The sequence below is a fragment of the Juglans microcarpa x Juglans regia genome, chromosome 4S (assembly GCF_004785595.1).
Source record: "Juglans microcarpa x Juglans regia isolate MS1-56 chromosome 4S, Jm3101_v1.0, whole genome shotgun sequence".
NCBI classification, from domain to species: Eukaryota; Viridiplantae; Streptophyta; class Magnoliopsida; order Fagales; family Juglandaceae; genus Juglans; species Juglans microcarpa x Juglans regia.
Window position 1 is genome coordinate 5,378,530 of NC_054601.1, and position 20,618 is coordinate 5,399,147.

At 36.7% G+C, this 20,618-nt stretch overlaps 1 protein-coding gene and 1 pseudogene across 1 annotated transcript; one reads left to right on the forward strand and one right to left on the reverse strand.

Moving 5' to 3' along the window:
- The first annotated feature begins 1,057 nt into the window (after positions 1–1,057).
- LOC121262904 lies at positions 1,058–9,190 on the forward strand (annotated as a pseudogene).
- Positions 9,191–9,401: 211 nt separating this feature from the next.
- LOC121263105 lies at positions 9,402–20,354 on the reverse strand. The gene is made up of 7 exons (XM_041165899.1): positions 20,055–20,354; positions 19,042–19,083; positions 18,115–18,243; positions 16,641–16,876; positions 10,639–10,675; positions 9,896–9,953; positions 9,402–9,775 (listed from the first exon to the last, which is right to left on the reverse strand). Exons 1-7 carry the CDS (start codon positions 20,193–20,195, stop codon positions 9,699–9,701), a joined length of 720 nt encoding a protein of 239 aa, XP_041021833.1. The 5' UTR covers positions 20,196–20,354; the 3' UTR covers positions 9,402–9,698.
- Between the last annotated feature and the right edge of the window lie 264 nt (positions 20,355–20,618).

Below are 20,618 nucleotides of genomic sequence, written 5' to 3' on the forward strand. Positions count from 1 at the left end.
AATGGGATTGAAATCTATGTTCTTACATAGTCTCATATCTCATAAGATTTTGTCATTAGAGATCTTATAGAAGTTAAGACAATGTACGTCACAAATAAATTTTGTGCAGAAAAGTCCCAAATAGATGAGTAGTTTAGCTTGTAATCCAGATTTTTTTCCTATATTTATCAGTCACAGCTGTAATTTTGAGTTTCATTAAATAAAATGAAATCTATTTAAAAAAATGACAGCTAGTAAGATGTATAATGCTAAAAGGCTGAATCACATGCACCGCCCAAAACTTATGAATCATCCCTTTCAATGGTATTAATCAAACATTCTGTTCGACAACTCTAGATAGTTCTATTAAAATTATAATTCAAGTGACAAAGTAAAGTTTGTTTACCATGATGTTTGATATGTAGACTTTTTTTCCCTATGTGTGTTTCATCATGTCTTAAATGTATGCTCTAATTAACATCACCAATGTCAAAGTAATATTTTGTAATAGAATATCTATTAAATACAGTAATATTATTATCATTTTTAGTCATACATGATACTGCCATAAATCTCAAGTATATGCCATTTAATTACTTGAGAGTAGAAATTATTTGAAATATGAAACATCATTATATATGCCTAAAAATAATAGAATTTAGGATGAAAAATAGCCTTCTTCAATTAGATATCTTATTAATTAATTAATTAATTTGAAATTTTAATTTATTTTTAGACACTCGTATTTCATTTTTTATATGAGTAGCACTAGCACACGGCTTGCAGCTTACCGCTGCAAGTGACTGTTAGTGTAAAATTAGTGTTTTTTTTTATCTAATTTTTTTATTCATATTTTTTTATCATTTTTAAATATTTTAAAAAAATAAAAAAATATATCAATATACTTATAATCACTTTCTTAATTACTAAAAAAAAAAAATATGATAAACGGTCACACTGATCGATATAAATGGAGCGGCAGACTAGTTTAATCCTTTCTATATTGGTTCCCAAGGGAGTAAGATATTGCACTATAATTGCAGTCAAATGGACAAATCCTAGTGGTGCGCAGCTTAAGGGAAAACACGAGCTAGCTGGTGTAAGTTAGCACGGAAACATTAGACGTTGAGCCGTGATTTGTCCTCGTGACCGGTGAGGCCTTATATATAGATGGACATCTGCCCTCAGATTCCTCGAATTCTGTGGATCAACGGTTGATTCATTTCATTGAAAACCGAGAGAGAGAGAGAGAGAGAGAGAGAGCGTGCGTGTAAGACTCGTGGTGCTGTACCGTGATTCTCCGCTGGTGAGCGTGCCGGGATTCGAATTTTGGAGAATGGTGGATCCGTACGCGCTTGGGTGGAGCTTTGCTTCCGTGTTGATGGGGCTCGTGGCGCTTTACATTCTGGTGGACAAGAAGAACCGCAGCAAAGTTTCTTCGGAGGCGAGAAGCGAGGGCATGGAGAGCGTCAACACGACCACCAGCGGAGAATGCAGATTCACTGACGGTGATGCCGACGTAATCATCGTCGGAGCCGGAGTCGCCGGTTCCTCTCTCGCTCATACTCTTGGCAAGGTGATTATCATATTTTATAGTTCTCAGCCTTTTCTTTTTCTTTTTCGTTTTTCTTCCCTTTCTTTTGCTTTCTTGCAGTTTCTTGGCATCCATACAAATCATATAATTTTGATGCATTTTTATATTTGGCGTTCTGTCTGTTCTTTACGAGAAAACTCACGCTGGAATTTGGAAATTCGAATGGTTTTGGATTTGCTTGCTTAAATTATCAAGGCAACAGAATTCGTTTCTGTTAGAAAAAGAATAAAAACCGTGTGCTGCTGTGTGTTGTACTCTCCGATGCAAAACTAGTACCTCGTGTTTTTCTTTTCCCAGGGTTTACTGTTTAGAGAATTTACAGATTCGATATGCCGAATTACATGTTGATTTTTTTTTTTTGTTTTTTTATTTTTTATTGTGACAGTCTTGCATGAGCTATAAATTTTGTAATTTTCTTAATATGTAGCTCGTCGAAGTAACGTGTACTCTTAGAGTCTTCCCATTATACATGCGTTTTTGTTGGGGAGAGAAATCTCAAAATTACAAAATATCCTCTAAGATATGCGTTTCGATCAACCAAATGAATTAAGTTGTTGCAAATTTGGAGTTTGTGTAGTGGTTTTCTATTTATTTGCTCAAGGCGTTGCTGAATATTTGAGTCTCCATTACATAAATCTTATTATAGTTATTTTTCGCTAGCTGGATCTTCTCTTTGTGGTTGACGATTTCAATTTTCTATCTGTCAGGGATATGGCCTTAAAATTTAGAACCACACGACGATACACGCAATGAGTCTGACATTATTGTGTTGGTGATCTAATCAATTCCCTGAGTTTATATTCTTATACCTTGAAAAATAATTAAGCTCAGATTGTAGCTTTCATTTAGTCGGAAGTCGGATTTTAATCAGTTTTACATTATACAGTTGAGATAAAGTTGAAAATTAAATAAATATTTATTAAAATATCTTTTTTAATAATATCTTTTTTATATTTAAAAAAGTTGAATTGTTTATTATATTTTATGTGAGAGTTTGAAAAAATTGTAATAATGAGATGTATAACCGAACGAGCCCTAAATGTCTGTTATCAGTAGGGGTGAATTCGGTCCGGTCCGATCGGTCCGAAGGAGGTGTTATGGACCGGACCGGACTAATTCGGTCCAGGGTTTTTTCACCCTGGACCGGACCGAATAGGCAGAAGGACCGGTCCGGTCCAGTCCGGTCTGGTCGGTCCTATTCGGTCCAATCCTAACTGGATGGGCCAAAAGCCCAATCTTCTTCCTCTGTTTTTTCGGCCCAATGGTGCCAAAAGCCCAATCTTATTCCTCTATTTTTTCGGCCCAATGGTGAAAGCCCACTAACAATTTATCCAATTTGAAACCAAAAAATACAAAAGAACTTAAAGGGAAAATAAAAATAATCATAAAAAAATTGTCAATATAATAAATTATTAATACTTGTGTTGCCAAGCAATATGCTAACTAAATTACAGTGAATAAATTTGAATAAAAGGTTTTAGTACAAAAAATAAATTTTGTCTATATACATAAAAAACTTTAAAAAAGGAATAGCTACTTGATTTTCTTACTACTAATCCATCCAAAGATTCCAAACAATTTAAACATAATTAAACTAAAAATTATACTAGATAATGAAAGAAAATTGAAATAACATTCCAAGCAGATTTGGCTTCTAAAAGTAAGAAAGAAAAAAAAATCATTCCCAAGCATAGATAAATTATAATGAAAATTAAAAATTATACAATTCCCAAATAACTGAAAAATTAAAAGCTCTAAATACAAATTACAATAAAGATAATTCTTCTCCTGACAGCTCATAAGCCATAGCTTCCTACATCTTTTGGCTTGGCATACTTTTCAGTTTTCACAGTATTCTGTAAAGTGTAAACAAAGAAATTATTAGGAAATAGCATGATATCATGATGCATGCATGTTACTGATCTGATTATGGTGCTAGGTAGATCATGCAAGCTAATTAAACATGGCTAGCTGTGGTGCAGGTATTTGGCTTCAAGGAAATTAGGTCGGCCAACTGTTTGATATATTGTTGCAGGGCGTTAGGCTCCCCTTTAATTGCAGCGTAATGATACCAAAATAGATGCATATAACTACTACTTCTACTACTAGTCTATGATTTAAGACATAATAAACTATAGTCTATAATCAGGTTATTAAAATTTAAGACATAATAAACTATAGTCTATGATTTAAAAAATCACCGATTCACCATTAAAAAATTTTCTAACCAACCAAACAAGAGGGCCAATAAATAAAAAAAATCAAGAGGAAAAAAGGGTTTCATATTCGGGCATCCGAAATTTTATACCCCCACAAATTCACAATATTCAAGATCAAGATACCGAGAATTACAAGTAGATGAAATGAAATAAACATACCGAGAGTGAGGCTTAAGTCTGAGGCAGCACCGGAGCAGTTGAGTGGGGCTGTCGGCTGTAATTTTTTGGGGACCCAACGAAGACGACTCAGACGATGGACTGCCGGCTGGAATTTTTAGGGGACCGAACGGAGGGGCTGGGCTGCTGGAGAGGGGGGTTGTCGCGCGGCTGCTAGGGTTACAGAATTGGGAAACTGAGAATTCCAATTTCGTGGCCCGTGGAGTGGGGGGTTGGGGGCCGGGGGCTAACTGGGGAAGTGGGGGTGACGAAACGGCGCCGTTTGGGTTAAATTTGAACCCAAAAGGCACCATTTAAGTAAGCTTGCACTCATTTAAAAAAAAAAAAGTTGCGTGAAACGACGCTGTTTGGGACTTCGTTTAAGTCCAATTTTGTTTTTAACGGCGCCGTTTGATGTTTTCCAAACTTGATGTGTTTTAATTTTAAACTTGTGATTTTTTTTTATCTTTTTGGCACATAAATTAATTAAAAAAATTATTTAAATTAGTAAATTTAATTAAACTATTTAATGGTGATTATTCCTGTAACTCATTGAAAAAATAATTAATGATAATATTATATATTATACTCTAATAGTAATAGTGATACTAATAATATAATTATATATGTTATATATTATGGAATATATATTATATAATAACACATGGATACTAAATTATGGACTATACTATACTAAATTACTAATAGTAAATTAGAGTCATAGTGAATCCGTGATATATCATATAGACTCATTACTCATACTCATTAGTAATACTCATTAGTCATTAGTCATAGTATTCGTTGTATTGATACTATATATAGACTTGTAGACTTGTAGTTACTAGTTATAATATCTTATAGACTTACATTGATTTAGTTATAAATTTAGTTTGGTTATAAACTTATAATTATATTGATGATGTTAATTGTTACTTTATTACTAATTTAAAGTATGTTAATGTATTACAATTTATTATAGTTCTAACTTCTAACTTCTAAATTAGTTAATGGTGAATTAGTCATAGACTCATAGGTGAGTTAATTGATATTCATGTCATACATGAATCATGAAGTTAATTATAATTTACATTAGTTACTTTTAAATTTTTAATTGCTTTATACTTGCTTACAATTTAGATATATTAAAAAATGTTATCTAATAATGTAGAATCTAGATAGATGTAGTCTTGTATTTGTAGATGTCTACTAATTAGTTAGTGGTGAATTGATGATAGGTTAATTGGACCATGTGGTAGGTTAGATGAAAATTATATAATTTATTATATAAAAAATATAAATATATAATTTAATTTTTTTTGTCGGTCCGGTCCGGTCCGAAAACCCCTAAACCCAGGACTGGACCGAAGACCGAAAATCTCATTTTGTGAGGACCGAAACCGGGAATGCCTATTCTCGGTCCGGTCCGGACCGGACCGAACCGGTCGGTCCGGTCGGTTTTCTCGATCCGGACCGGCCGACTTACAGCCCTAGTTATCAATCAATAGTTTAAAAATTTTGGGTGGGGAGTGGGGTCTGACTTGTACGTAAAAACTATTTCTGGTAGAAGTCATTTCTTACTCATAGTGGGAACAGGGAATTTGAATTTTTAGAGTGTGTTTGGATGTTGAAGTGAGTTGAGTTGAGTTGAGTTGAGATGATAAAATATTATTAGAATATTATTTTTTAATATTATTATTATTATTTTGAGATTTGAAAAAATTGAATTGTTTATTATATTTTGTATTGAAATTTGAAAAAATTGTAATGATGAGTTGAGAGCAGTTAATGAACCAAACGAAGCCTTAATACTTCGAAAGATTGAAGGCTTATTTCGAATTTCTATTCGTGTATAAAGACAAGTGGGTCTTTTAACCATAGGATTAATGACACGATTTATCCTTTTAACTATGGCGCTTGCCATAATCCGAGATATTTCTGAGTGCCTATATAATTTGACTTGGATTATGCTTGGAAATTAAGCTGTGGTGTTTTGTCGATCACTTTCTTGATGCACTAATGACTAAACACGATTTGACCTTTGTGTCCTAGTGCACTATATCTATACACTACAACGCCATCAACAGTTCCTACTTCCTAATACTATTAAGGTGACAGAGTACTCGTGTTGAGTGTGGGGTTAAATAATAAAAAGGAAAAGTATTTCATTTAATAATATTAGACTGAAGAGTCTTTGAGAATTTTTTAAAAAGTAAGAATAAAAGTATTAAAGTATTGATTTCTACATGCTTACAATCTAAAGAAAAGTGAATTACTTAGGATTTCAATAACATACTTTCAAATAAATTTTTATAATCCAAACGACAGTTTGATTGTCTAATTAAAAGAACACTCTTTTTTAACCTTGCAACATATGCCTTCTAACCCTCTCGATGCAAGGTCTTACCCCCAATTACTGATTTCAAATATTCTGTGACTAATGCTACTTGTAACACCACCAGTGTAACATCCATGTAAAGTTACTGATTTAGCAAGCAGAATATGGTTTGATTTCAAATTTTAATGACTAATATATGTCTCCCACATCAGTTGTTGTATTATGTGGGTGTTTTAATTGTGATGTTACGTGTAACATTACACATACTCCTTAGGTTGATCTCTATATTCATCTTGGATTTAGCTTTTAGCTTGTCTCTATAGCAATAACACGGTTCCCCAGTGAAGATTTTTTCGGGTATTGATTTTGTACTTCAAAGTTGCAGGATGGACGTAGAGTTCATGTGATTGAAAGAGATTTAACGGAGCCTGACCGAATTGTTGGCGAATTGCTACAACCTGGAGGTTACCTCAAGTTAATTGAGCTGGGGCTTGAAGGTAGGTGTTTAATTCAAGCTTATTGACTATGCATAGAAATTAGGTCTTACCCCCAATTACTGAGGATTTCAGTTGTTGAATGAAAGATATATCATTTCCAACTGCAGATTGTGTGGAGGACATTGATGCTCAGCGAGTGTTTGGCTATGCTCTTTTTAAGGATGGGAAAAATACCCGACTCTCTTATCCCTTGGAGAAATTTCACTCAGATGTGTCTGGCAGAAGCTTTCACAATGGGCGATTCATACAGAGGATGCGGGAGAAGGCTGCATCCCTTCTTAAGTAAAAATTATAATCCTTTACAGATGTGCAGAAGGATGTTTATATATTTACTCCCGTTCTTTTACATGGTTACTACTCATTGCGTATTAATAATTAATTACCAAGAATTTCTGCATGCCTATGGCTTTGAGATTTGAAAATGATCTGTGAGGTTTTCTGATGCAAGTTTTTGGGTTTTCTAGTGGTTTTTTCCCCAGTTTGATTGTTGACTTGATCAGTTTTTTTTTTCAGCAAATAATTCAATCTATAGCATTCATTCCTCACTTAGCGTATGAGTAAAAACCACTTTACAAAAACTTGGTCAAAGTTCCACACCAGTCTTTTTCATTTTTTGTAGTCACATTTACCGCTGTTGCCTTGGTGTCATGATATAGTTAGTAATTATCTTATATATCATTGTGTTAGAGGATCTTCTTGAATTTATGCCTCCTTTTTTTCAATCTTCTGCAGTGTTCGATTGCAGCAAGGAACCGTTACTTCTTTGCTTGAAGAAAATGGAACAGTTAAAGGTGTGCAGTACAAGACTAAAGATGGCAATGAACTGACAGCATATGCACCTCTAACCATTGTTTGTGATGGCTGTTTCTCAAATTTGCGTCGCTCACTTTGCAATCCTCAGGTTTGGTTCCCTCTTAATCTCACCCGTGGAGTATAAAGGCACTTCTATAACTCGAACTTCATATATATCCCCTGTTCGTGACTATAAATAGTTTTAGAAACTTAATCATGTATATATTTTCTTTGCAGGTTGATGTGCCCTCATCTTTTGTTGGTTTGGTTCTGGAGAATTGCGAACTTCCATATGCAAATCACGGGCATGTCGTACTAGCAGACCCTTCACCCATTTTGTTTTATCCTATTAGTAGCACAGAGGTACGATGTCTGGTTGATGTACCTGGAAAGAAAGTTCCATCTATTGCAAATGGTGAAATGGAAAAGTATTTGAAGAACATGGTGGCCCCACAGGTATACAAGTGCTCCGCCCGTTTCCATTTAGTTTCAGCCTCCTTATTTCTTTTAACCTTTTTCATCCTTGTTCTTGAGACATGTTTTAAAATCAAAAGATCTGATAGGTTGAGTGCATTTATATTGCAGCTTCCCCCTGAAATATATGATTCATTTGTAGCTGCGGTCGATAGAGGTAACATACGGACAATGCCAAACCGAAGTATGCCGGCTGCCCCCCATCCTACTCCTGGAGCCTTGTTAATGGGGATGCATTCAACATGCGCCACCCATTAACCGGTGGAGGAATGACTGTGGCATTGTCTGATATTGTCGTGCTGCGGGATCTGCTCAAGCCTTTGCGAGACCTAAATGATGCACCCACACTCTGCAAGTATCTTGAATCCTTCTACACCTTGCGTAAGGTTAGTTGTAATGATATGCAGCTGTTAGTGGTCCTCTCCTTTGAACTTTACCACTCGCAAGTAGCAACAGGAGAACACGTTCACATGAATGTTTATTATTATTATTATTATTATTATTATTAGGATAATTTCCTCTCTCAAGGAAACTTAGAATCTCTTAAAATGTTTCAATTTGCAGCCGGTGGCATCCACAATTAATACTTTGGCGGGGCCTTGTACAAGGTGTTTTGTGCATCACCTGATCGAGCGAGGAAGGAAATGCGCCAGGCTTGCTTTGATTATTTAAGTCTTGGAGGTGTATTCTCAATGGGACCGGTTTCTCTACTCTCGGGTTGAACCCTCGCCCATTGAGCTTGGTTCTCCATTTTTTTGCTGTTGCAGTTTACGGTGTTGGCCGCTTATTGGTGCCCTTCCCTTCACCCTCACGCATCTGGATTGGAGCCAGATTAATTTCGGTCAGTATGAGCCTCTCTCTCTCTCTCTCTCTATATATATATATATATATATATAAACATAGCAATTAAGATGTCTTTTCTTCTCACTGATGAAGAATTTTTGAGTTTTCCCTTGCAGGGTGCATCAGCAATCATCTTCCCCATAATCAAGGCAGAAGGTGTTAGGCAAATGTTCTTCCCTGCAACCGTTCCAGCTTATTACAGAGCTCCACCCGTTAAGAAAGACCATTTGAGAGAGCCAGATACAGTGAAATAATTTAGACTACACTTCGCTGCTGTCAGTCAGGCCAGGCCAATTTGTATCGATACGCTTTTCGCTGTTGGACTGACTTATATAGCTTAAAGAAAGTACAATTTTTCTAAATGTCCATAAATATCGTCGAGTGAAATTTAATGGCGCTGTCTGAGCCGAAAAGATAAACGCTTCGAGTTTACTTCATGGCTAAACGTTATTCTCATAAGTAAAATGACCATTCTGTCTTTTATTTTAGTTCATTAGCACTGAGTACGACAGTTAAAAATCATAATTGAATTATTACTTACTATTTCATTAAAAGAATTACAACCTATAAAAAAAAACTCCATAGAATTTCGTTACACCGCATATATTACACTGGCGATACGCATGCTCTATAAATAGACAACTTGTATGTGAGAAAAAGAGGCATCATTTCAACCTATGTAGCCTGTACATTCAAATAATCTCAATTTAACCATTTTTTTCTAGCGCCGGTTGATGGTGTTGATAAATGGTTGAATCAAGCTGTATATACCGTGCATTCTTCCAAGTCTTACTGGATTTTGAGGCGATTTACGCAAATTTCTTTCTTTCTTCCTTAATGGCCTCATATGACGTCATCACCTCTTTAAACTTTACCTCAGCAGCCTCTGGAACAAAAAACGAGCAATAGAATTAAACTGGAGAGGGAAAAAAAAAAAAAAAAAAGAAGCCAATCAATGGCCTCGGATTACTTAGTTGCATAAAGTAATGGCCCACCACATCCCCACCTTTATTATCCTGGTTCTGATCTGGGTGAAACTCCTTTGCCTTAGCCCTAAATGCTGTCTGCAAGGATAAAAAGGAATATTTTTGCCGTTGCATATATGAAAATGGAACAAAGAATAGAAAAGGTGAAAAAAGGAAAAAAAGAAGTGCAAAACAGAGTAATGGCAGTGTGATTCCATGAAGTTCTGACTTGAAATCACTATATAAGAGGTTCCTGCAAGCAATTGATATAACTTACCAAGACTACACTCAGAAACAGAAACCACTATGCACTACCATAAACCAGCTGTAATTAGAATCATACGGTACAAAGATTGGGAACACGGAATTCATTAGCCTATCACCTAAAGAACCTTCAAATCCACCAACAAATTACGAATCAAATAGAAAATCAAATGGTGATTTGATCATAACTGTTAGATGGATGATACAACCCAATAACAGCTTATAGCTGGCAAAGCAGTTTTTTTCTCCTTTTTAATGTAAGTTATAGCTCGCAAGAACCTACAGCATTCTAACAGAGATGCCACAGATATCATGTTGAATTTGAGGAATGAAAAATTCTAATCATCATCCCCACGCTACGCACCACACGAGATTTTTTAATTTTTTTTTTCCCTTGCCAAAAGCGTGGTGCATGGATGATGAGTAGAAAAACTCAATTAGTTTAGGAGGAATAAACTCAAAAAAGATAAAAATAAGTATGGTGTGTGGGATGGTGAGTAGCAAAGCTCGGGAGGAATACCTTAATCTCAGCATCAGTATATGGTGTTGTTCTGCACCTGTTCCAAAGAAAGCCAAGCACTGGATTTATTTTATCTAATTAAAAGAATGGCTGTCCAATGCATTAGCTTTTCCTAATATGGATTGATATGATTTCATGAAGTGCATGAGCATGTCTAGAGTGAATTCCGGTACATCAGCAACACTCGTGCAAACTCCCTAAAATTGAGAATACAATTCTAGTCTACTCATGCATATGCCATTTTTAGCGGAGGTTTCTTGTTATATTATTTGGATCAACCACATGAAGAAAGATTGTATTATGGTCTTAGAAGTACAACGTATCAAAAATTTTATGCTTATGAACTTTGATGTACTCTCTTGTTCAGATGCAAGGGCATTGTGTACTTATCACATAAAAGGATGCTTGGAGAATGAGATGAGATGATAATTTTGTAGATAGTAATAAGATGGTTTGTGAATAGTAGTAAGATAGTTTGAGTCACGTATTTATTGGATTTCGGAAAAAGAGAGAGAAAAAGTTGAATAACAAATATTATAAACTTAAATTATTGTTATAATATAATTTTTTAATATAATTTTTGTTTTGAAATTTGAAAATGTTGAATTGTTTTTTGTTTTTTATTTGAAAGTTTGAAAAAGTTGTAATGATTAGTTTGAAAAAATTGTAATGATTAGTTTAAAAGTGTTTGTGTTTGAATGATGGTTGGGAAGGAGATGAGATGAGATAAAAAAATTTTCCAAACATCCCCTAAGGCAAACGGGAGTAATGTGAACCTGTCAAGAGTGTCAATTGATTACATTTAGTATGTTTTTATCTCCAGCCACTACTAAAGATTACACAACTCATATGCGTCTAGATGGCCCAATAATAGGAGATAAACTAACTGCTACAGAACATTACTCCTTCCAAAGCAGCATATTTGGCAAGATCTGACTATAGCAGGAAAAGAATTCCCAACGAGCCATAAGGTGCGATTGAAAAAACCCAACAATCCCCAAGACTTCCATATAAACTCTACTTCTCAGCATAACTTATGGGCTAGCGTTTTTCATTAAAGATTTTTTTTTAAAAGTAAAAACAAGTTTTTAAGTTTTTCATTAAAGATCTTTCAGGCTGTGTTTGGATGCTAAGATAATCTCAGATGATCTGAGTTGATTTGTGAATAGTATTTTGTGGACTCCATTGAGATGTTTTTTAATATAAATACGTTGAGATATGTGTTTGAATGTATGAAGTAGGTTGAGATGTGTTCAACTTTTTTTTTGGAGATTGAAAAAGTAGTGAGTCCCATCAATGATTGGTTTGAGATGGGTTTAATTGATTTCAACAACCAAACACACCCTCATGAATCATGATGGTGTGATACAATTTCAATACTTTTTTTGTTTGGGACAGCTTGATAGGTGGGGTATACTACCTTGATAAGAATAAAACAAAGAAAAGACAGTTTCTAGTACTTATTGCAACTAAGTTTCTGTAACACCTCTCCTAGAAATTTTCTCTCCGTACACATGCACACTTTTTCTTCTTGTTGCTTCATGTAACGCTTTTTTCATTGGCAATGTTACTTTAATTGTTTTTCTGAAGTTTTGATGATTACGTGGGTCGTTCAATAGAAGTGGTGATTGAATCCAAATGCTTTATGCTGTCAAAATTTGGTGCTGATGGTTTGCGAGTTACTGAGAGAAGCTAGAAAACAGAGCAAACGGTGATGCTGGGGCACTCTTCAATCCAGTGGCTTGGGAAGGTATTAGAGGAGAGCCTAAACAAGGGGAAGAAGGAGGTGTATTCGGCAACGCGAGATGGTTTCTGTAGTATTATTGCTCAACGATGTGCAGATAGGAGAGGGAGATATCTTGAAATTTCAGAGTATAACCAAGGGGGAGGAGGAATGTTTTATGTATTCCTGAAGGAGAAAATAGATGGGGATGGAGGAAGATGAGGGAGGTGTTGGTAGAGCAAGGGAAGGAGGTCACTAAAGTGGGGGATTTGACTGGTGGAGGTTATCGGAATCATGGTAAAGGGGCGCTGAGGCACCATGCTCGGTCGTATAAGGAGGCCCTGTCTGCGTCGATGCCGAAAGGAAACCTGCGTGATGGTGGCGCGAGTCTCTGACAGAGGGCAAGGGCAGTGGCATCGAGAAGGCACATCGAATGGTGCACCGAGCCACTCCCATGGCATGGGCTCTGCGACGTGTCAGGAGAAGTGGGAAGTCAGAAAGAGGAATCTGGAAATGCAAGGGCAGCTGTGTTCTCTGCAGAGGGACATGGCTGCAATAGTGGAATTTGTTGGTTCATTTAAGGCAAAGGAAGATACGGGGGATTTAAAAGGGAAGACACAAGTTACGAGCCATGGGCTTAGCAAAGCCCAGAATGAGGCCTATCAGAAATTTAATAGGGGCAAAGGATGGGCTGTGTGGCAAAAGAGGGGTGGGCCGTCCCGGCCCAATAAACAAAACTTAATACTGTCTGGGGGTCTGGGCCATCTAAGCCCAACAGGTAGAACACGAATGGGGCTGGACCATAGGGAGATATATGATAGCTTGTTCATTTAAATGTGTATCAGATGGCTTTTTGTGGGCATTTGCAAGTGTATGGGCCTAATCAAGATGTCGACAAAAGATTGTTGTGGGATGAGCTTGTAGGGGCATATAGCTGGTGGGAGCTCCCTTGGTGTATTGGGGGAGATTTCAATGTGGTTCGTTTCCAAAGTGAATGTTTTGGAAGTAGAAGATTGAGGCCAGCAAGTTTGGAGTTCTCAGAGTGTATTTTTTACTTGAATTTGATCGACCTTCCACTTGCAGGAGGTTTAGCCACATGGTCGAATAATCAGACCTGGTCCCGCTTGGATCGTTTCTTAATTTCACCTGAATGGGAAAGCCATTTTCCGACGTTTGGTAAACGCATTTGGTATGCCTAGCCTCAGATCATTGGCCTATTTTGTTTGATTGTGGAGATATTCGTAGCGGTAGAAGGTACTTAAAGTTTGAGAACATGTGGTTGAAGTCTGAAGGTTTTGTGGAAAGGGTTAAACAATGGTGGATTTCGTATCTTTTTTAGGGTACCCCCAGTTTCATTTTTGCAAATAAACTGAAAGCCTTAAAAGGAGACTTAAAGGAGTGGAATCAGCAGTCTTTCAGCAATGTAGAAGAAAACAAAAATACTAAGTGGAGGGAAATACAAGATTTAGAAAGAATACAGGAAGGGAGACTACTTACTGAGGAGGAGCAAGCACAGAAAACTTTGCTGGTTGTGGATCTTGAGAGGATAATCCTACTAGAAGAAATGTCATGGTGCTAGAAATCAAGAGCTCTTTGGTTAAAGGAAGGGGACCGGAGCACGGAATTTCTTCATAAAATTGCAAACTCTCGTAGAATAAATAATACCATTGAAGTGCTGAAAAAATTGATGGGGTCGAGAGCAGAGAAGAAGAGGTAATACAAGATCACGTGGTCGATTTCTTTGGAAAGCTCCTCACTGAGCAGGTGGGTGGAGGCCCATGCTGAATGGATTGGTTTTTGACACTATTGAGTTGGGGGATGTTGCTAGGTTGGAGAGGGCTTTCAAAGAGGAAGAAGTTTATGATGTAATAAGGAAAATGGCAAAAGATAAGGCCCCCGGCCCTGATGGTTTCTCTATGGGTTTCTTCCAAGAATGTTGGGAGGTAATTCAAATAGATCTTCTGAAGGTGTTTCAGGAGTTTTTCTCGATAGGAAAATTTGAGAAAAGCCTCGACACCACTTTTCTCGCTTTGATCCCTAAAACAGTAGGAGCCATTGAGATTACAGATTTTCGGCCTATTAGCCTAGTGCATGGAACATACAAGATTATTGCAAAAGTGCTTGCAAATCGTTTTAAGTGGGGTCTTGGGGAAGATTGTTACTAAGCCTCAAAATGCCTTTGTGAAGGGTAGACAGATCCTTGATGCGGCTCTAATTGCGAATGAATGTCTGGACAGTAGAGTGAAGTCTGGCAACTCAGGGCTTATGTGTAAGCTAGATATGGAAAAGGCATATGATCATGTTAATTGGGATTTTCTTCTATATCTACTAGGTAGGTGTGGTTTTGGAGAAAGGTAGAGGTCTTGGATCAGCTGGTGTATATCCACGGTAAGATTCTCTGTATTAAACAATGGCAACCCAGAGGCTTTCGTCCCGAGCTCTCGTGGCTTGAGACAAGAGGATCCGTTATCTCCTTTACTTCTTGTTATTGTTATGGAAGCACTAAGCAAGATGATCTCGGCTTTAGTGACTAACGGTCTTATTAGTGGTTTCCAGATTGGATCGCCGAGTAGGGGTATCACTACTATTTCGCATTTGTTGTTTGCAGACGATACGCTTATTATGTGCAAAGCCAATCAAGATCAGTTGAGGGCTGTGAAGGCATTGCTGCTTTGTTTTGAAACAGTGTTTGGTTTAAAAGTGAATTATGATAAATCTGAGTTAGCGCCTATTGGAGAAGTTCAGAATATAAGGGAGTTGGCTGGCACACTGGGTTGTAAGATAGCGTCTCTCCCTATGAGTTATTTGGGATTACCATTGGGTATAGCTTCAAGGTCGCGTTCTATTTGGGATACAATGATTGAAAAAGTAGAGAGGAGACTGGCAGGTTGGAAGAGAATCTATTTGTCAAAAGGGGGCCGGATTACACTAATTAAAAGTACACTTTCTAATCTACCCACCTACTTCTTATCCTTATTTCCTATACCGGCAAGTGTGGCAGGTCGACTTGAGAAGCTACAGAGAGATTTTCTGTGGGGAGGCTTAGGAGAAGAGTTTAAATTCCATCTAGTCAAGTGGGAGATGGTGTGCCATCCTATCTCTAATGGCAGTTTGGGTATCAGAAATTTGAGGTTGTTCAATCGTGCGTTACTTGGCAAATGGTTGTCGTGATATATCAAGAAACCAGAAGCCTTATGGAAGACTATGATCGAGAACAAATATGGTGATTTAGGGGAGGGATGGTGTACTAGAGAAGTAAGATGGGCCTTTGGAATGGGGCTATGGAAACACATTAGAAGAGGATGAGAGGTCTTTCACCAACACACTAGACTGCAATTGGGTACGGGTTCCAAGATCAAATTTTGGAAGGATGTATGGTGTACCAATAGTGCTCTACAAGAACTGTTTCCTACACTATTCTTGATTGCAAATGCTAAAGATGCCATGGTGGCGGAGGTTATGGAAGTCGCAAGAAGGAACATTCACTTGAATATCAACTTCAACTGGGCGGCACAGGATTGGGAGATGGAGAGTTTTGTAGATTTTTATAGTCTCTTGTATTCTTGTCGTCCAAATATCCAGCATGAAGATGATTTGTGGTGGAGTCCAACAAGGAAAGGGGTGTTCACTGTTCGTTCCTTCTACAAGGTACTCACACAAGTTCTTGAGATATAGTTTCCATGGAGAAAGCGTTGGCGCAATAAGGCTCATCCCAAAGCTTCTTTCTTTGTGCGGACAGCGTCTTTGGGAAAGATTATCACTACGGTAATCTGAGAAAGAGAGATAATTATTGCAGACTGGTGTTGCATATGTAAAAGAGGGGGTGAGTCGGTAAATCATTTACTTTTACATAGCGAGGTAGCCAGGTCTATATGGGATGAGGTGTTTAACAGAATGGATATAGCGTAGGTTATGCCAAAAACTGTGTTGGATGTTTTGGCATGCTGGATCTCAATTCGAGGTGTGCGACATATCAAAGCGGTTTGAAAGATGATTCCTATATGTATTATGTGGTGCTTGTGGCAGGAACACAATGAGAGGATTTTTGAAGACAGAGAGATCTATGGCGGAGCTAAAAATGTTACTTTTTAGGACTCTTTGTACTTGGGCCATTGTTGTGGACCTTAATGACATGGATTTTCATGACTTTTTAGTTTCTAATGCTCCTACATAAATAGGGCATATTCTGACTTTGTAATTGACAATTGATTGGATGAATAAATACTTATTTTACTTATCAAAAAAAAAAAAAAAAAAGGTTTCTGTAACACATCCTCACCTGTTAAGACCCAAAACTGAATAATGATGTGATAACCAATAACCAGCACTTGCTCTCGGAGTTTCCTTGAAACTGGATCTCTGATATTTATGGGACGTATCAGTTTTCCAATACCAATCATCTCGCTGGAAATGTTGATGATATGCACCAGGTCCACTTTCCCTCCAGCTCTCATAGCCCGTTCTGTATTTGTTCCTCTCTCTGTTGAACACACTTTGCACCCGCCTTATACGTTCCTACAAAGAGCAGAAGAGTCATATACAACAAGAAGTTCATTTCTTCTTTTGGAGAAAAAGACCAGAATAACAAACATATGAAGAAAAATATAACTGGGTATGAGCTAACCAGCCAAACATAGAATTTCACTCAGAAATTTAGCAAGCATGGTTCTGACAAATGGAAAAAAAACTACCTCTGATGCGAGAATGTAGTAAACATGAAAAGGTAGCAATATCATTTATCACGCCACGATGATAGATATTCAGAAAGGTTATCGAGATTATCAATCGCTCTTGTGCATGGGAAGGAACAGCGTGGGAAGGGAGTGAGGTCAAGCCGAGCCACTGGGAGAGTAAGGTAATGTTTGGATGTAAAAAGTTGGAAAGTTCCTGATAAATAGTTAAACAATGAAGTTGAGATGAAAGTTTTATAAGTTTTTGTGAAAGTTGTGGCCCTTGTGGGTCTCATCTTAAATTTGTCTAAATAATAAATTTTTAATACAGATGTGAAAGTTTTATAGTTTATTTATTTATTTTTAATTGATGTATTTTTATTAAAATAATATGTTTTTAATGAAGAAGTGAAACATTTGATTAGGAGTTTTGTATGTTTGGGAAAAAGTTGGGGAAGAACTTTTACTGTAGAATAAATTATTCTACTGTAGACCAAAAACACTCCCAATCATTCCCGTGTGTCAAGTTGAGTAAATAAATGCAACCACAACCATAGAAATTAACTAGCACCTTGATTTTAGATTGCCGAATGCACTAGTCTATGACCAACCAGTCTTCGAAAGCCAAGTTAAATAGAATTGTTACTTAATTGGGCATTGCTTAGTTTCATTCTATTCAATAAAGATTCTTACTTATATAAAAAAAAGAATTGTTACTTAAAATTGCTGAAAATCCAAAGAAGGTCAATTATCCCACATGGTTCATTGATCAAACGAACAATTCTCTTCTCAAAGTAGAGAGATCTTTTTCTGGATAGAATTCGCCCAACCATTTCCCCACTTTTTTGCACATCCAACACTAGTCAATCTTCCAAATAGAAACAACATTACAAATATTTGACTGGATAGCTTCTACACTGCTTATCATAACACTTTCCTTAATAAAGAGAAAATTTGCAACAGACAAAATTTTACAAAATGGTTGGTATTTAACAATACAATTTTTTTTAGTTTCATCATCACATTTAGGTTATAAAGAAAAATATGCAACAGAAAAAGTTACAAAATGGTTGAAAGACTCACAACTCTCTCCATTTCTTCTTCATACTCCTCTTGCATGCGGCGATTATACTTTTTCCGTGCTTCCTCCTGAAAGCTTGACCGGAAAGAACTGCCAGTTCCTCCTTTCCATGATGATTGTGACCTGGTCAGCTTTTGTGGTGCAGTTAATACAAGGTCAGCTTCCTTGGTACATTCAAATTTATATTTTTCTTTCTTCGATAATTAAAATTAATATTTTTTATTGTAAACAATAACATAATAAACATACTCATTCAAAGTATTATTTCCCAACAAAGGCAATCAGACCCCAGAACAATTCCAAAAAATTTAATGTCAGCAGAAACCACCACTCTTGCAAATATATTTATCAGCAAGATGCTTGTAGAAAAAAGTAGTATGGATGATAACAATATATTACAAGAAACAACCTTGCATGTAAGTCAGATAAGGGAGGATAATATACCCTGGCTAACATATAGAGACAGATGAATAACAAAACATATCTTCTACAATGTTTTTTTTTCCCGACTAAAAAGAAGCAATTTGCTAAAGGAAACAGTATATATGTAACTCAGAAATCATTTGCCACACTGAAACGAATTGCTTATTAACCTAATATCGGTTAGTCAATCTTGAAATGCTGACATGGACACATTAACTGGTGGACTAGGTTGTTACAACCAAATCAACATAGAGCTGATAAACTAGAGTCTCACTAAAACCCAGTGCAACTGCACATACACACACATCCACAATTTTCCTCTTTTCTATTTCAGAAGGCATGGCTTCATATGAGCTGCAGGCAAAACCAGCAAGCATGACCCTAGTTTGTTAAATTAAAGATTAGAACATCATAACAACTAGGACTGAACTACCAGGATTTGGATTAAGAAACACAAGCACAGGCCTGGCATAATAGAAAATTTGAAAACATAGCATGTATACCACCTGAACATAGATCCAATCAGCAGTCCTCCGAAGTTGGCCAACCTACCAAATAGCCACAAAAATCAAAAGACGTACTTCACAGAATGTAAGAAGTGAAGAATACTAAAAAGGCAAAGTTCTCAGAATCTCATGTAGCAAAGGTGCCTCAGTTAGTAAACTTTAGAGCACCTGATAAAGTACTCAGGATGATAACTATTTTTTTCTGCTGTATAATGGAACCATATAATTATAACACTTTTTCAGATGTATCCAAAACATCAGCATTCTTTTTTTTGCTAAGCCAAGACGTTAGCGTCCGTTCCTAGATAATGAGATAATATTCGGCAAGCAACATAATGTACTTCAAGTAAAAAGAATTGCAAATCGTTTAAAAGCAGCAGTTGTGAATAACGAAAGCAATGAAAGTGCCATAAAAATTATTAAACGTGCACACTTGTACCTGGTCGTTTAAAATGTAAAAGGAAGAGGAAACAAATACCTCAGCTATGGTTTACATCCAGCACCTTAACAACTACTACAACTACAATTTAACAAATTTTTTTACACGAGTCGCTAGCGCAATATTAACTTTACGAGCCAAAAAACTAATAACCAATTAATCACACATCGCAGGTTAGCAAACCCTAACATTATGATTTGGTTAAACACATCGCAGGGTAGCAAACCGTAACATTACGATTTTGTTGAACACGTCGCAGGGTAGCAAACCCTAAGATTACGATAGAGAGCTATGGCTTAAAGGGCGTTTAAGTTATATAGAATAAACGGCCATCGATTTCACGAAAAATCACAGCAATACTGCAGATTATATTCAAGTTCACTCAACATTCCAACGCAATGTTTCTTTCTGCTAATTTTAAAGCCTACAAGAAAGCAAAACGTATTAAGAAATTTTAATTAACGTAAAAAAAAATATATATATATATAATTAAAATATTAAAAAAAAAAAAAACCAATAACTTGTCATTGGAAGGAAAAACAAGAAAATACGTCGAATTATATAAATAACTCACGGCAAAAGTAGTGGCAGTGGCGCCGATTAGACTGAAGAGAAAAATCCCCCAGAGCTTCATGTATTCCTCTTTTTCTTGAGAGGCTCTGTTCGGAGACGGCCAGGGATTATCCTTGTTCCGATTAGCATCGTCGCCGCTCATTTTTCTGTCTCGAAACTTGAAAGGTTGTGCACTCAACGATTGCTCTTAGCAGAGGATGCAAGCGGGAACCCTTTGTTTCTGCTGAGTATCTGACTAGAATGGTAGAACTCTTCCTATAGACCGGCTTTGAATTTGGTTCTCGCGGATCTCTGTGCGTGAGGTGTACTTTTGGATGCATGGCAATGGCACCCTTGTTGTCATCTTGCTGAACTCGTCGTGGCCTAGAAAGAAGTGGGCTCATCAGTAGGAAAATAAATGGGCTTACCGTATTGGAAAGGGATGGACAATAAGTCCAGTCTATGATTAGTATCTACTTGTGTAAAGGAAAAACCTTCAGGCCGGATGAGTGCCAAACGTGTATTCACATCAGTCAATAAGAATATGTCATGTAGACATTTTATGGGAGAGTAATATGAAGTGAAA

Coding starts and splice junctions, on each gene's coding strand:
- LOC121263105 (XM_041165899.1), bottom strand. CDS start 20,195: ATGAGCGGCGACGATGCTAATCGGAACAAGGATAATCCCTGGCCGTCT. Junction 10,676..16,640: donor TCAGTTTTGGGTCTTAACAG/GTGAGGATGTGT, acceptor TCTTTGGAACAG/GTGCAGAACAACACCATATA. Junction 9,776..9,895: donor TCAGAACCAGGATAATAAAG/GTGGGGATGTGG, acceptor TTTTTGTTCCAG/AGGCTGCTGAGGTAAAGTTT.